Consider the following 18,059-nt stretch of genomic DNA (forward strand, 5'->3'; position numbering starts at 1 on the left):
CAGGGTGAGCGAGCTTGAGGCAGTTATGGCAACGCCGCCCTGCGCTGTTTTTCCAAGGAGGCGGTAACCATACGGCTGCATCCAGCCTTTGTTCCTAAAGTTTCTTTCTGAGTTTCATACTAACGAACCTATTGTTTACCCTTGTTTATCCAAAGCCTCATAACTCTAACAAAGAGGTGCGCCTACACCTCCTGGACGTGAGCAGGCGCTAGCTTTCTATATGGACAGGACCAAGTCCTTCCGGAGAACGGATAGGCTCCTAGTCTCTATCGCTCCCAAATCAAAAGGAGAATGTCTCTCTTCGCAGAGAATCTCTAAGCACATCGTATCTTGCATAAAAATGTGCTACAAACTCAAAAAGACTCCTTTACTGGCCACGCCCAGGGCTCATTCCACTAGGGCGGTGGCAGCATCAACAGTCTTTTTTCAAGGGCGTTGCGCTAAAAGACATTTGCAGAGTGGCGACCTGGTCATCCTGTGACACCTTCGCCAAACATTACGCCCTTCACAGGGTATTCCAAGAGGATACCCGTCTCTTGGCAGCGGTCCTCTCGGGGACAAGCTGCACATAATCCGATTACCCACCTCCTATCTTGGGTTACTGCTGGGTAGTCACCTAATGTGGAGCACCCACGGGGACACTCGAAGAAGAAAGAAAGGTTACTCACCGTAGTAACGGTGGTTCTTCGAGATGTGTCCCCGTGGGTGCTCCACTACCCGCCCATCCTCCCCGCTCCGGATCTCTGTTTAGTGTTTTGCAGGAGCATCCGAGGCGGTTGGTCAAGGAACTGGCGGGGACCGGATCGCGCACATGGCCGGGAGCGCGCGGGGGAGCGGCGCGCACCGGCGCATGCGCGGTCCGGCAGAAACTGCTTGGAAGATCCGATCTGCGGCGCCGGGCGAGCCCGACACCTAATGTGGAGCACCCACGGGGACACATCTCGAAGAACCACCGTTACTACGGTGAGTAACCTTTCTTTTTCAAATATTCACAATTCTAGTAATTGCATCTACAAGAACAATTAGCTTGCCTGTTAACAGTTGGGCTGATATGCTACAACAATTCCATGGTCAGATAGACTTAATAGTATACACAAAACAAAAGAGCAATTGTGTAATACTTTAAAGACTAACAAAATAATTTATTAGATGATGAGCTTTCATGGGGCAGACCCACTTCTTCAGCTCTGGAAATTATAAACTTTAATGGGGCAGACTATTTCCAGACCTGAAGAAGTGGGTCTGCCCCATGAAAGCTCATCACCTAATAAATTATTTTGTTAGTCTTTAAAATGCTACATGACTGCTTTTTTGTTTTGTGTGAATACAGACTAACACGGCAACCTCTCTGTGACTATTAACAGTATTCAGCTCGACTAGACATTGGGTCCTTCTGCTCCAGTAATTGTGCATACTGGAATTCTGAGCCAGTACACAATCCAGGATATGGGCAGAATTAATGTTCCTCTCATAAATTGTATTTTTTCTATGTAAAATTTGTTATTTCCTCCCAGTGTTCCCACTGTCAGCCCCGGGAGGATGGGGTTGTCCACAGGAGCATGATTATATTGTACAGGTTGAACCGCTTTAATCCAGAACTCTTGTTCAACAAACTCCTTAATCCAGCAAGATTTTAGTTAACCAGATGACCACTTATCATGGGTGTTGCCAAGTCTCCCATGGTCCCATAAAGTTTGTTTCCAGCCACTAGTCCTGGCGCTCAGTGTTCCATGCTGTTATTTAGCTGTAGTGTACCCCTAAATGTCTTCTAAGAGCCAAGTAAGCAGTGGTAGTGTTAGTAGTGTGCTAGAAAATACTGACCTCCCACCATCTAGCAAATTCTCTCATCTGGTCCCGAGGGTACCAGATGAAAGAGGTTCCACCTGTTCTATTTTGGGTAAATTACATTGGATTTTGCAAACTTTTAAAGTATTGTGTACAGAATTTTTAATTTTTAGTGTAGAATTCTCCCAGAAGTAAAAGACACAGGCCCCAATCAGAAGCAAATAGGGCTCTTATCCTCTGTGGGCCAACCAACAGAGGACAACAACCTCTCTGATACACATGCATATCTGCATCCATCTAAAAAAAGCAGCAAGTGCACTCACAACAGTTTATATACTGCACATTTCAGGGCATAGCTTTGGTCTCAGGAGTTTTACATTCACCCTGGACTATATGGGGATATAGGTTGTATTAAAGATAAGCAATGGTTTATCTTCTCTTCCCCCACCTCTACTGCAGAGGGGATGCCAATGCAGACTTGGCAATGTTCTAATGTGTGCTTGAATTAGACAGAGTTACTTCCACCTGCTATTCATCTCATCACAAACTTCAAGTGCTCTCATTAAAATCGATAACTGAACCACATGTTTCCAGGGCACAATATGTCACCATAAAAACAGGCTGGTTAGTCACTGCTCCTAGCCACACAGCAGTTATATTTGTGTGAGCTGGGGTCTCCAGTGTAGTGGCTCTTTAAAGACCTTGGAAGCTTTTGCCACTCACTTTTGGCCCTCCAACCTGTGGAATGATTGAAAGGATAATTTCCTGGCACATAGGATTCCAAACCAGTGACCTTGATATGCTTTGAAAAACTAACAAGCTGGCTAGCAAAATTACTTTATCTGGTCAGATCATGTTCCAAGCGGCTTGTTTTCCATAAGCGCAGTGTAATTTCCATCAGGCATATCCCTTGGGAAACTGACGTAAGCGGCACTTGTGACAGAGTTCATCCCTACTGAGACCTCATGGTCTATTCTTTCTATAGTCCAGACACATTTCTTCCATTTTCTTTAGCAGGGCTGTCAGTTGCAGGATGACTTTTTGCCCTTGATCTTGATCCCGGGAGCCCTTCCCATGTACAAGCAATATGGCAGATGATGGTTGCAGCTTGTTACAGTCTGTGCTCTGAGCACACCTCTGAAAAACACACTTGATATGCTGTCAATCACCGACTGGTAACGAACATTTGGAGTCAAGTGGACACATTACATTATCTCACATCCCAGTACTCGCTTTCTCAGAGATGACAGGTGCTGGGGCACTTATAATTTGCAGCAGCCTGCAGACAAGACTTTCCACTTTTCTGTTCTCCAGACGACATAAATAATTTAAATGTTTAGTGGGATCTTACACTCTGTGTCCCCTCCATTCTCCCGAGGCTGCCCTAGGTGGCGATACTCACATAATTTATCTGTGGAACTCACAACTGCAGGAGATTGGTTTGTATTTTTACAGTGCTTTGAAAACCTAAAGTGCTGCATTATTACAGAAGCAATCACATATGTGTGTGAAATTCACCCATGTGCAGCGCACAGCCTACACCTCTATTTTGAAAGCTTAAATGAAACTCAAGTGGAGCACAGGTCTTGTATGGGGCTGAATTTCATCCATACAGGAACAACAGTCTCATAGGCAGATACACTGCCAAGCATCAAGATAATAATGTTGGTCAGTCTTCAAGCTTTAGGATATAAATTAGCCACCAGGTAGAATTCAGGAAGAAACAAACATCCTCTTCCAGCATGATGCAGTATTGCACAACAGAAGGTTTTACATCTCTCTGAGAAGGATCTAGCCTTGGTCACTATCCCAGCTGAGACACTGGAATAGAGATCCCAGTGGTATTTCCCACTCTGGCAATGCCTAGTCAATGGAAGCAGCAGGGGCTCCAAAGAATCCAGTTTGGGAATCCCTTATTCCCACTGGCCAAGTAGTTACTGGAAAGAGTAATCCAAGGAACAGCAAATAGGCAGTTCTGATGTAAGTGTTCATAATCTAGCTCTGAATTTCTGGGTTGACCCAGGCACTGGGTAGCTTTTATTCCACCTCCTGGACACATTATGAAATTGCTTTCTTGGTCATTAATTTGTGAGCATCTGCACTACCTTGGCGTTGCTTTCAGGAATTATTCACGAAGACATAATTACTTTAGATTGCGAGCACTTGGGGGTAGTGAGCTAGCACTAAAATTATAATGAAGATTTAACAGTGTCTTGATGAGTTAGATTAAAATACCAATTGCTTTGAATGATAGAGCAGAGCAAGAGCTCTGGGGACTCAGCAAGATGAGCATTTCTTTCTTTTTTTTTTTACACTGGGTGAAGGCTGCCAGGTTTCATTAGACATGTGCCAATGATCCCTGGTGAGGTTCCAACAAACATCCAGAATCAGACCCTCCCACTGACAGCCGATCTTGACATCATGAGAGAAAGCCGTGCTAGTCTATATACTATCAGAACAAAAAAGCTTTAGGATATAAATTAGCCAACAGGTAGAATTCAGGAAGAAACAAACATCGTTTTCCAGCATGATGCAGTAATGCACAACAGTAGGTTTTATATCTTTCTGAGAAGGATCTAGCCTTGGTCACTGTCCCAGCTTTAAAGTAGTACTTTAAAGACTAACAAAATATTAGGTGAGCTTTCGTGGGACAGACCCACTTCTTCAGACCATAGCCATACCAGAACAGACTCAATGTTTAAGGCACAGAGAACCAAAAATAGTAATCAAGGTTGACAAATCAAAAAAAAAATATCAAGGTGAGCAAATCAGAGAGTAGAGGGGCAGGGGGGAGTCAAGAATTAGATTAAGCCAAGTATGCAAAAGAGCCCGTATAATGTCCCAGAAAATTCATATCCCAGATGCTTTGTATATTGGACAGACTTCAAACTCTCTTAGACAAAAGAGTTAATGGGCACAAAACAGACATAAAAACGCTGCTGATCCACAAACCGGTCAGCCTACATTTTAATGGAGTGGGCCAGTCTGTTAATGACTTAAGAGTTTGCATCTTTCTTAAGAGGAATTTTCACACTACTTTGGAAGGAGAGGCTGCTGAACTCTCTTTTATATTCAAATTCAACACATTAACACGTGGTTTGAACCACCATAACCAATGCCATCTACCAGGATCAGAAGAAACGGATGGAAAAGCTGTAACAGATCATTCTCTCAATTTTGGGCAGAATTTAACTCCCAGTAAAGGACTCAGGCACTCACATACCACAGAGATAGGTTAGATAAGTATTGACTTGGTTTTAGCTGTAAAAATCAATGACTCTATTTTGATGTTGTTTCTTTTAAATATTAACTAGAGGATTTACACAGCATTGATCTTGTCCTTGAGTCCATTATTTATTTATTTTTTAAATAAACTGAAAATGTCCATGCATCATTTAAATCACTGCTCTGTGGGAAGGGGGCTGAGAATGAGGGACTCAATGTACAGGCTGCTTCAGGGAAAGAGAATTACCCCAGTGCTCTCTCACTAAGCAGCTTGGGGCCAGGTGAGAAGCGCTCCCATTCCAGATGCATCCTTTTTTCCTGGCACAACAAAACCCTTCCAGTGCTTTAAGTTATGATAAGATAAAGACATATACTGAATTCATTGGTCCTATCTCTCATCATTTAGGCTACGTCTACATGAGCCCCAAACTTTGAAATGGCCACGCAAATGACCATTTTGAAGTTTACTAATGAAGCGCTGAAATGCATATTCAGCGCTTCATTAGCATGTGGACGGCCGCGGCACGTCTCGTCCAGACGGGGCTCCTTTTCGAAAGGACCCCGCCTACTTTGAAGTCCTCTTATTCCCATGAGCTGATGGGAATAAGGGGACTTCGAAGCAGGCGGGGTCCTTTCGAAAAGGAGCCCCGTCTGGACGAGACGCGTGGCGGCAAGCCGCGTCAATTTCGAAGCGCCGCGTCCGCCCGCATGCTAATGAAGCGCTGAATATGCATTTCAGCGCTTCATTAGTAAACTTCGAAATGGCCATTTCGAAGTTTGGGGCTCGTGTAGACACGGCCTTAGGAGGAGAACTAGGGGGCCAACAAATTAAATGGATGGGTAACAGGTTTAAAACTAACTAAAGGAAGTTTTTCTTCATGCAGCGCACAGTCGGCTTGTGAAACTCTTTGCCACAGGATGTTGGAAGACCCAGACTTTAGCATGGTTCAAAAATGAACTAGATTAGGTTAGGTCCATCAGTGGCTATTAGCCAGGATGGTAGCAATGGTGTTTCTAGCCTCTGTCAGCGTCTGGAAATGGAAAATAGGAGAGGGATCACTAAATGACTGCCTGTTCTGTTCATTCCCTCTGGGGCATCTGGCATTGCCCACTGTCGGAAGACAGGCTACTGGGCTAGATGGACCTTCGGTCTGCCCCAGTGTGGCCTTTCTTGTTAGGAGTTCTTGAACAGACAGACAGACACACGGACAGAAACACAAACTCTCCCAAATATATAGTAGATTTAGGGCGGCACAAGCTCTCAAAGTGACAGACCTGGAAACTTACATTCTCTGTGGCAACAAGAGCACAGCACAAATCATGGCAGTACCAGCTTTGTCATATAAATCAAAATAACATAGAAACACACATAATTTCTTTCTAAAAAAGACAAGGAATGCCCGTGCAGCAGTCTGTCCTTGCCCGGAGTGGTTTGCATGGGTGTTGCACCATTCCCTACACCCTTTACTTGCTTGTTTGTTTTTGATTGCTGTGTTTTTGTAAGTGTAAGCACAATGCAGCCTCATTCCTGCTAAGGGCCTCTGAGCCCTAATATGGTACAAATGGTAATAATGGCACTGCCCCGTCAATCTGGATAAACAGGTACAAAGGGAAACTTGTAGCTGGGAGAGAATAGTTTAACCACCAAGAAGGGAGCCCACCATGAAGGGATCCACTCAATGCCACTGCCATGGCAGTTGACATGATGGGGCCATCAGCTTAGGTACTGGGCTGACACTCACCAACTCATTATCATCTGATCGTAACAACTTTTGGTCACTGGTGTGCATTCAGACCTTCGGTTTTGCAGTAGAAGTTTCTACGCCCTATTCCCAATCCCCAAAGTCATTAATTCCACTGCCCACCATAGACTCAGATAAATGTGTTACCCAGCATAGAAAACAAATCAGATAGCAGGTCATCCTTTTCCTTTTCCTTTTCCTTTTCACCGCTTTTACTCCAAGAAGAATGGTACAGACACCAGGACACTCCCAGGCCAAAGTAGGTTCCAAATATGTGAACGTGCATTAAGCTTGTGTGTTCCTCAACCTGTGGGCAACAAAGATATTCCATTCCTGGGTATCGAGATACCATTGGTTCCCCTTAATATGTGCAGAGATTTGTAGGTCAGTTATTTATATAGTGTCTGCCACAGGCACCATCTTATATATAATGCTCATGAGCATTCTGGGTAATCAGTGCACACACTACTTTTTGCAGCTCAGAAACAGACAAGGAACCTGTGGTCTAATTCAGATAAATAAAAAATGGGACTGGGTCTGGGAGATGTGTCGATACCCTCAGGCTGAAGAAATGCTGCCCAGAAGAAGATGGTTTGAAGGAAGAAGGGCTTGGAGGATGTGGAGTAAAAGGCCACTCCTAGCTTGGTGGGCGGCATGAATGAGGCAGCAAAGAGAACCATTCATTATTTATTTTACTGGTGAAGGCAAGTCTAGCCATACGGCAAGGTAAGCAAGGTAATTGCCTTGGAGCCCCATGTTTCAGGGCCCCGCACCTCAGCCAGCTGGGTCCCACTGCCAGTATGCTGCCTTCGGCCCCACAAACTCTTCAACCAAACCTGGATGAAGGAACCATGGGGAGGTCTAGGCAGGCACCTACGGAGGGAGTAAGAAGGGACACAGGTAAGCAGAGGCAGAGTCTTGATGGTGAGGATAAGGAGATTTAACAGTGTGCAAGGAAAGGTGCCATTGTACAAACGGGAGGAAGAGGTTGGATGTGATCAGAGCAGCAGGAAGCTAGGATAGCGAGGAGATGTGGTAAGGTGCAGCCGACCAGAGAGAAGGTGCTGTAAACAGTGTGAGGCAGAAGCAGACTTCCCAGTCTCCTAACCCTTCCACATGGAAAACTCCCATATAATTCAGCGGTGATCACATAGGTGCAACAGCAGCAGGATCAGGCCCAGGGTGAACCAGCTTAGTGGTGACTGTCAGTTTAGTGTCAGTCTCAGAGCAGCAAAGGGGAATGTTTCCAAAGGGAAACAAAAGGTTTCTTTAAACCCTCCATAGCCTTTCCCCATGCACACAGAAATGGGGTTACCTTACCATGAGGAATTTTACATTGATCCACCTGCTCATACTGAAAGCTGCCACTTCCACCGTTGCCATCCAAATCAACTGAATAGGGTTAGCCTTGCCCAGAAGAGCTCCAGCTGAGATTAAACAAGCAGCGACACTTACTGTGGCCTTTGATATGCTTTTTAACAAAAAGAAAGAAAAACTTCATTGTAGAAGCTAATCGAACCAAAAATAAGTCATTAGTAGTCAGCACTGTTCCAGACATTGATTATGGAATTCTCATGCCTGTGAGGTAGATCTCCATTTTACAGCTGGGTAGACCAAGACCCAGAGATTTAAGGGCAACATTTTCAAAACTGGCCTCCAACTTCGGATGTCAATATAGAACTGAAAGGAACCTCGAGAGGTTATCAAGTTCAATCTCCTGCACTCATGCCAGGACCAAGCACTATGACCATCCCTGACAGGTGTTTGTCTAACCTGCTCTTAAAAATCTCCATGAACAGCCCAGAATGCATCGAAAGACTACAGTGTTCCTGAGGCTTGACCTACATTAGGCAGGTAAGTTGATTGTAGATAATGCAATTCTAGGTACAGCAACTGTGTTGCTAGAAACAACTTATCTTCTATCAACTTACCTGGTCATCTTCACAGAGGAAGGTCGAGAAACTCTACAGTCAACCTCCCTTACTCTTCACAATATGGAGGAATACGGGGTTGACTGCTGACCCCAGATAGTTCTATCTTGTGCATCTTTACCAAGTGCACAAAATCAAACTCCAGAAGATCGACCGGGTCAGGGTCAATCTTCCACATAGTCAGACATACCCTGAGTCATTAACTTTCTGTGCCCTTGCTCCCTTGGTAAAAATTCAAAGGCGAGGACAAATGTAAACATCTCTAAAACCACCAATCTCATTTCGCATGGGGACCCCAAATTGACGATCACATGATAACAACCGCTCTTTCCTATAGTCAACCTCCCAACCTTATGAGGATTCTCATTAGCAACCCCAGGCTATACCACAATAATACCAATCCTGGAACTTTTCCTTGCAACAAGCCCCATTGTCAACTTTGTCCACATATCATTCTGAAGACACCATCACTGGACCTAACCACATTAATTACAGAATCACAGGCACATTCTCCTGTTCCTCAACTAACACCATACATGCTATCGTGCCAACAATGCCCACATACCATGTTTATGGGATAGACTGCAAACACTCTTAGACAAAAGAATGAATGGACATAGAACAGACATCAGAAAACTCCAAATATACACACCTGTCAGCCAGCACTTTAATGCAGTGGGCCATTCTGTTAAAGACCTGAAAGTTTGTGTTCTGCTGAAAAGGGACTTTAACAACCGTCTACTGAGGTTATGCTCAGAACTAATATTCATATTCAAGAACAACAAGAAGTCCTGTGGCACCTTATAGACGAACAGATATTTTGGAGCATAAGCTTTCGGGATGAAGCAGGTCTTTACCCACAAAAGCTTATGCTCCAAAATATCTGTTAGCCTACAAGGTGCCACAGGACTTCTTCTTGTTCTTGAAGATACAGACTAACAGACCTACCTCTCTGCTATTCATATTCAAATTCAACACATTAACACGTGGTTTGAACAGGGATAGCAATTACCTGACTCATTATAAGGACTCTTTTACATACCTTGATGTTTTATCTAACTCTTAACTTCCCCACCCCACAACTCGCCCCCCCACCCTGCTGTCCCTCTGTTCTTCTGATTTGCCAACCTTGAGAACAATTTTTCTGATTTGTCAACCTTGAGAACAATTTTTGGACCTTTGTGCTTTATATGAGTCTGTTCTGGTACGGCTATGATCTGAAGAAGTGGGTCTGTCCCATGAAAGCCCATCACCTACTAAATTATTTTGTTAGTCTTTAAAGTGCTACAAACAACATGAGATACTTTGGGCCCAATTTTCAAAAATGCTAAGTATAAACAACTCTGACATTAACAGAAGTTGCAGGTGCTCTGCAATACTGAACTCCCCTCCCACTGTGCCTGAAGCTGAGAACCCAACAACTGAGACATCCTATATCAGAAATCACCTTTGGAAAAGGTGGCATTAGTACCTCAGTGAAAGCCATGGAGGGAGCTAATGTCACAGGTAGGAATCCCTGGCCCCCAATCCTTTGCCCCAGTATCAAGATCTGTTAAGTGGGTCTGTCCCATGAAAGCTCATCACCTACATTATTTTGTTAGTCTTTAAAGTGCTACTGGACTGCTTTTTTGTTTTGATAAGATCACACCAGTCACGCTGCACAAGGGATTCTGTAGTCATATCGTCCTCACACAGAATGATTCCTTCTCTTTCATCCTTCTCAAAGGGCTATCCAGAGTTGTGTCTCCCTTGCAATTTCTGCCAAGGAAGCAAGGACACAGAATGTTAATAACTCAGATACACTGTAATTTACAGATGTGTTCTGGGCTGTTCCTGACCTTTCCGATATTCTGGAATTTCAATTAGCTGCTTCTCCTGCCTGTTCCCCATGAGAAAGCACATGCTGAAAATGCTAAAACTTGTCACTGCAAAGGTAAATATTTTCTTTTACTTCTGAAAAGAAACTGATCTATGAGGCTATAGCTCTGTAGCTTCAGACAGTTTTCTGGGGTGTGCAGCATACACAGCTGGGGCAGGAGGTGATTTTTGTTTGGGAACACACAGTTCTTATGAAAGGTTCTGGTTTTCAAGCTGCTGAGACCAACCCTGTCAATCACCCAGTTGCTTTCATGCTGCCTGTTTAGCATTTCTTAACCCTGACCAGAAGAGATCACCTGTGGGAGTAAAAGGGACATCAGTCTCTTCTTTGTGGCCTTGGTCTCTTGGCCGAGTCTGCCATTAAACTTGTTGTTTGTGAGAATGATTTTTGTGAATGTAAACTCCTCTAAAACTACCAATCTCATTTCACGTGGGGACCCCAAAATGACCAACATAACTTCAGTCACTACTGACCAGCGCGTGGGCCACCATGCAGGAGAGATTCAGGTGCTGCCCAGTTATTAGCAAAGCGCCCACAGCCGCGCACAGCTGGCAGCATGAGTATATATTGGTGGTGCACATGTGCACAGGCCTGGGTGCATGTAACAAAATTTATTCCTCCAATGGATGCAACAGTTAGAGGGAACACTGCAGCTGACCTAAGTCAGATCACCACTAGCAGCAAAACTGAGTGGGAAACACTGCAAATATTTTCAAGAGTTCAATTTTTTTTTCCTCTTTCAAAAGGGAAAAAAGTCAAAATCTCAAGATATTCATGAATTTAAAAAGCAGAATAGAGATGATTTACCTCTCATCTCTTAACAATACTCAATGCATTTGGCTGTGGCAGTAGAAGGAAAATATTTATGCTTGCCTCTTCTACAGCATGTTCCATCTTCAGACTGCCAACTACATCGCAAATATTCATGAATGATGCCTCCCAAGTGAGTTGGGTATAAATGAGTAAACTGAGGCACAAGGCAGTTAAATCACTTGCTGGGGATCACAGAAGAGCTGGGGCAGAATTGGAGGTGAACCACAAATCTCCTAACACCCAATAGGGTGACTCAGGCACAAAATCTTTCCTTTCTAGGAAAGAGGGAATGAGGAAGAGAAGGAGCGACCTGTAGTTCTAGAGTTATACTACACAATCAGTACCAATTAGTATCTGACATTTTGCTTGCACTGTGGCTATGCATTGTGATCACCAGTCGAGTCTTCTTACACTTAAAAGTAGACGAGATGCTGAAACTGCAAATGCTTCTGCTATATACCATATGTGTAAACAACAGTAGTATTCCCTAATTCAACCAATGTTCAATAATTCATTAATAAATGGAGTATTTTGTTTTGTTTTGGGGAAAGGAAAGGTAGAATACATCCATTAAGAAAAGAGCACAGCTCATGAATGCTCTGACAATTGGTGATATACATAGCCATAAGTTAAAACAATAATATACAGTTAGCAAACACCATGTCTCAGGATATAAACCAATCTCCTGAGGGACCTGGAAGGAACATTTCCCTTGAATGTACAAGTAACAGGTACAATTAGATGGTACTGGCCACTACTAGATATAAGACAATATATGGACAAGCTGTGTGATTGCATATGGTAGGAGAGGAGGTAGGGTATCAGGCCAGATGAATCAGTGGTTTGGATCTGTGCTTCCATTCCCATGCATAAACTGGTAATAATACCTTCCTACCTCACAAGGATGTCATGAGTGTAAAGATTTGCGCACTCAGATACTGTGGTAATGGGGCTGTAGAAGGGAGGTAAGTAGATCAGTAGAGGGCAAGATGCAGTTAAAATTACAAGGGCAACAAAGAAATAACAAAAAGTCCTGCCAGTGTGACTGTGTTGCTAGGTAAATATACATAAATAAATAAATAAAACATACCAGGAAAAATTACCCTTAGCCACAGCACTCAGAGATGCTACATTAAGAATAAACGTTCCATTCTAGAATGTATAAATTACCTGGGCAGGCTGATTTTCACTTTTCCTGCTGAGAAACTAAACAAAAATCCTTCCACAAGCAATGCCCACTGAACTCCAAGTGTGGCAATTAGCAGGTTGAATCCAGTGCTGCTGAATCCATATCTTTTCAAGGAAGCCAGGAAGAAGCCAAATCCCAAAATCACCATGACATTGACATCTTGAAATGCTGCACAGCAAAGGACACCGAGAAAGTAGTCAAGTTATCAGTGTAAACCAGACTCCAGTTTAACGTCACAGCACAGACCAGTAAACCTGCTGACAATTAATAACCATCTCAGAGCTATTCTCAGACATTATGGTGGAAAAGGGAGGGCGGTGAGAGAGTATTGGACTGAAGTGTGAAGGAGACACCCTAATGCTTGGACAGGAAGAGACCTATAAATACATTGCATTTTAAAAGCACTAAGTATCAGTGGCAAATTTTATATTAATCCCTATTGTCACCCGGCCTCTGTAAGGGAGTTTTATTATCTTCATTCTCCAGATGAGGATCTGAAGCACTAGAATATGTCCTGCCCCAGGTCAGAAGTGCTGGGAACAGAGGCTGGTAGATCGGGGTGGCCAACCAGTTAGAGACTAAGAGCCAAAATAGCTGTGGATAGAGTGCAAAGAGCCATGTATCTCTGTTGGCTGTCTTATTCTGCATCCATGAGGACTTCTGATTTTAAGGTGCTTCAGTCCATCCCTTCCCCATTCTAACCTAATGCACTCACCCTTCCCCCAGACCAGGCACCCCCAGCCTCCCTGCTCTAATCCAATGCCCTCCCCTCCTCCAGAGCCAGGCATTTCCAGCCCCCTCAACTTTAACCCAATGCACCCACCCATCTCCCAGAGACAGGCACCCCAGCCCCTATGCTCTAAATCAATACCCCTGTCACCCAGAGCCAAGCACCCCCAGCCCCCACTCTAACCCAATGCCCAACCCCTTCCCCAGAGCCAGGCACACCCAGCCTCCCACTATAACCCAATCCCCCTCCCCTCCTCCAGAGCCAGGCACCCCCAGACCCCAACTCTAACCCAATGCCCCTCCCGTCTCCCAGAGCCAGGCACCTCTGCCCCCCATCTAACCCTAACCCTCCCCTCTCCCAGAGCCAGGCACCCCAGCACCCTCCCACCCCCAACCCAATGCCTGGGTCTCCCCAGAGCTGTTGCAGCCATCTGCATTCTCCTTCCAGGAGCTGGCGCACATGTGCAGAGTGGCCATGAGCAGTCTGGGCACAGGGCTCCAAATCAGTAAGAGCTGCGTTTCTTTGAGAGCCGCAGGTTGGCCACCTCTGGTCTAGACAATGAGGTACTAGACTGGGAATCCAGAGTTCTGGATTTTTCACTCCTGACTCTGTCATTGACTTTCCATGTGACTTTACTCACGCTTCCACTTCCCCACTCTGTGCCTCAATTTCCCCTCCCAGCTTTCTTCTGTCTTGTTCGTTTAGACTGCAGATTAAGTCTTACAAAAAGATAAAGATGTTTATAAGCACAATGAAAGACAGAGGCAGTAATGTGTTTTTGAGAGCACTGGTAATTACTTTAAAATTATCCCTTGCAGGCAGTCTGTAAAAACAAAGGACCCCATTCCGATCTCCACCACAGCAAACGCAATCAGCAATGTTGGCATCGAAGTAACTGAAAACAAATTTGGGCCAAGATCTATAAAGAGTCTTGTCTTGCTTCATTTTGAAAACATGGGCATCCTCCTTTTCTGAGTGGGCCACTAGCCCTAGTGATCAATGTGAGATAATATTCAGCTAAGCAGAACTGGTCTCCACTGCAGCTCTGTCTGCTAAGAAATATTTATTTGGAACAGAGTTCCCTTATCAAAGCACAGGCAGTGCCTCTGTTTTCAGTTGATTCTAAACCCCACCTTACACATACACACACTGAGCCACACACACACCACGGCCTTTCCCCCAGTGTCTTCCCTGGAACATGCTTAGCCTGTTTTATGATATACCATTTCAAAGTGTCTACATGTTAAACCTCTTGTCTGGCACTCTCCAGACCAGACCGGTGCCGAACAAGGAAATTTGCCACACCACAGGAGAGCAATACAGTCTAGCACATTACCAACACTTCCACTGCTTACTAGACTCTTGACAGACGTTTAGGGGTAAATTACAGCTAAATAACAGCACAGAACACTGAGAGCCAGGATTAGTAGCTGTAAACAAAGTTTATGGGATGGCAGGAAACTTGGCCACACCCACAAAAAGTGGTTGTCCAGCTAACTAAAATCATGCCAGATTACGGACGTTGCCGGACGAGGAAGTTCCAGATTAGAGAGGTTTAACCTGTAATAAAAGAATCCAGACCTGTTACACTATGGAGTTTGTAATATGCTGGTGAGAGGTCCTCACAAAAAAGACACAAACCCCTTTATTCTGCAGATGTTCATACAAGAGTAGTCTCGTCAAAGCTTGGGGAACTACTCCCAATGCACTGAGTTACTCAGATACATAAATTTGTGCTGCAACAGATTTTAAATTGCTCTTTCTGCCGCATTATTTTTACAGCATACAAAAATATGCTAGGCCTTTCACAGCATTACGAAAAAGAAATGGTCCCTAGTTTGAAGAACATACCATGTGATTTTAGATGGGAGGCAGCAAATGAAAGATGCAAACACCTAGGAGGGGGAAAAGGACTAGGGAGTTTTGTAGCTGTGTCAGCCCCAAGATATTGGAGAGACAAGGTGAGTAAGATAATATCATATTGGACCAACTTCTGTTGATGACAGAAACAAGCTTTCAAATTTCAGAGGTCTTCTTCAGGCCTGGGAAAGCGTGTCATAGCTAACAGCAATAAGATCACACACCATGTGCATCTCCTGGCCAGTAAATTTCAAGTGTTTGTTTTTTTAACGAATAATTATTGTTAATAATTCGCATATTGTGAATACCAGGGAAAGAAGTGAGTCATAAGAAGGACTGTGAATGGGCAGAAGTTAAGTAGTTCAGTGAAATGCATGGGCCACGTGTAGGAGGTAGCATGGAAAAATGCAGAGATGGCTGAAGAAGAGAATGAACACCACAGCTGGAACCACGGAGAAGTGGAAGGGGATATACTACAGTAGGATCTCAACATTTGTGAGGGTTCCATGTTGAGAACCCTCACAAATGCTGAATTTCACAAATACAGCTCCTGCCCAGAGCCCTGAGGGAAGCAGTGGCTGCCAGCACCCCTGCCCAGAGCCCTGTGGGAAGCGGCGGCTGCCAGCACCTCTGCCCAGAGCCCTGTGGGAAGCAGACCCTCACAAATAATTAAATTCACGAACATTACATTTACGAGTCCTGAAACCCTATTGTAAATCTAAATCTCTGTATCCCTAGGCCTGGTAACCCCAGCATATGTGCTAATATGTATATTCTTATACTAATGTGCAAGTTCCTACCCTTCAAAACCAGGAGTAAAGGAAATTACAGAAATGCAAGTTTGTGGCTTTTGAACAATTCACATACAAAATCAATCCAATTCAGTGCATGACTGCAAGCAAGTCACATTTCTTCTCTGTATTTCAGTTCATTCCATCTGTAAAATGGGAGTTCTGTCATAAGATTTACTTACCTTACAAAGATGTCATAAGAATTTTGTGGTTAATATTTGTGTAGTACTTTGAACAGGTTACATACTATAGAAGTTTTATCATAATTGCTAATATATATCTTCAATATAGAAAACACATTTCTCAGATACAAGATTGTGTACATCACTAAAAGGTTTAATGCTTACAAACAGCAACAAAGTTTGCATCATAAAAAAATCACCAGCAGATCATTAAATAAGAAAAAGAGCTAGTTTTGCCTGCTATAGTACACATTTGATAACAAATACAAGGCCTAATGCAAAACCCATTATTTAACAGTTTCATCTAGGAAGAGGCAGAAGACAAGACACAACTCCTAACAGCCCCAGATCCTTAGGGAAAGTTGGATCCAGGTTCACTGCTCAGATTCACCCCTCACTTTATCCAAATTATTCTAATTTTATTTTGTCAATGTACTTCAATCCTTAAACCTAATTCTTTGTTACCCTGCACCTTGCTCATTCATTTGCATCAAGCTTTCATCCACCCTGATTCTTCTTATTATTTTGTATTATCCTAATGCCAAGATCCCCAGCTTTGGACCTGGACCAATTGCATTAGGCACTGTACTAACACAGAACAAGATGCTCTTTTCCTCCAAAAACCTCACTATCTACATAAAAGGCAAGAGAGGTGGATACAAACTGGTGAGATGGCACAAGAACACAATTTAATAGCATTTTACACCCACTTTGGACTGCTGTACAGGGGTGCATGGCAACAGAGTATTTAAAGGGAAAAATCAACATTGTATTTGCACTTACAGCTGTCAGCTGGAAAGCACTGTTCAAAATAAGCTCAAACGCAACAAAGTAAAAACACACACTGAACCCTGCCTTTCACAACAGGTTTGCAAACTTACCGGGATAGACTTTAAGGTCTTCTGCCATACTTAGATGTTCATTTGAAACGCAAAAACAAAATATGAGGATAAAGACAGTTTCCAAAATGAACAGGAGCACAGGCATACCACAGTGGAGACTAGGGACATACTTGGAACCCATTGTACGTTAGCTCTACCATGAAAAACACATACGCACACAGTAATATTTTTCGCCCATAAAAATATTCCACCAACCTCGCACCAAAAGAAGGCAGGGAGTGAGAGGAAATAAAAGCTTCAGTGTGATAAGAAAGCCGAAGAGGCAGTAGCAAGGAATGGCTCCTTATCTAAGGCAGGTCAGGAGCCCAGGCTCGCAAAGACAAATATCAGCTGAGTCAAGTAGGTCTGTGACATGTAAGAGTATGTACATGAAAATGGTAACATTCTGGTGTGTCCGAGCCCTCTTCACCAGCTGCACCAACCACTGGTGGGCCTGATCCGTTAGCTGGGTTATAATTAAAGACAAGCATAAACTGGAACATTGGAATTTTGCCATTGATTTCAATGAAGCCAAGATGCCACTTTGATTCTCAACCTTTCCTCACATTGAGGAAGGAAGTATTCTAATCCAGGGGCTTGATTCGTGAGTCACTTAGGGTTACTTTGTGCCAATATATCAGCAAACAGTCTCCCTAAAAGCCAGTGGATCTAGCCAGTTTTTTGACTGAAACCACCCAAAAATTAATTTCTAGTAGTGTAGAACTACCACAGCACCTCCTCCATCACCCCTATTCCTGGTCTCTAGTATACAGAGCGTGGCTGGAGCATCTCTAAGGTCCAGTGATCCCCAGCCACTGGGATCCTTTGGCAGCTAGCATCATTTAGAGCAGCCACGTGCCTTTCTAATCTCTGCCAGGGACTGGGCCAGCACAGAACCATCCCTCACATTGAGGGACTATTTTGTACCATCCTCCCACAGCTGTGGCCTAGGACTCATGGGTGTAGTAGTGAGTCTGACCTCAGATCTAGATCCAAACAGTATGGATCTTTTAGAAATTCAGATTCCACCTGGATCCATCTCTAATTCTGG

The 18,059-nt window shown here is 43.9% G+C and overlaps 1 protein-coding gene across 5 annotated transcripts in view; it reads right to left on the reverse strand.

Annotated features, from left to right (window-relative positions):
- The window catches only part of RHCE (Rh blood group CcEe antigens), a 36,682-nt gene extending 19,444 nt beyond the window's left edge, over window positions 1-17,238 (reverse strand). For 4 of the 5 annotated variants that reach the window (XR_012642457.1, XM_074976467.1, XM_074976470.1 and 1 more), the window contains exons 1-4: window positions 17,009-17,238; window positions 12,546-12,732; window positions 8,073-8,223; window positions 6,900-7,059 (exon numbers count right to left, since the gene is read on the reverse strand). Coding sequence is in view for 4 of the 5 variants with exons in the window: in XM_074976467.1 (XP_074832568.1) it covers window positions 6,900-7,059; window positions 8,073-8,223; window positions 12,546-12,732; window positions 17,009-17,150 (640 nt within the window). In the remaining variant the exon portion in view is untranslated. Of the gene's footprint in view, window positions 1-6,899; window positions 7,060-8,072; window positions 8,224-10,271; window positions 10,442-12,545; window positions 12,733-17,008 lie in introns of those variants that run through there. The other variant, XM_074976471.1, reaches the window with a different exon arrangement.
- Window positions 17,239-18,059: the final 821 nt, after the last annotated feature.

Source organism: Carettochelys insculpta, chromosome 24 (genome assembly GCF_033958435.1).
Source record: "Carettochelys insculpta isolate YL-2023 chromosome 24, ASM3395843v1, whole genome shotgun sequence".
Classification (NCBI taxonomy): domain Eukaryota; kingdom Metazoa; phylum Chordata; order Testudines; family Carettochelyidae; genus Carettochelys; species Carettochelys insculpta.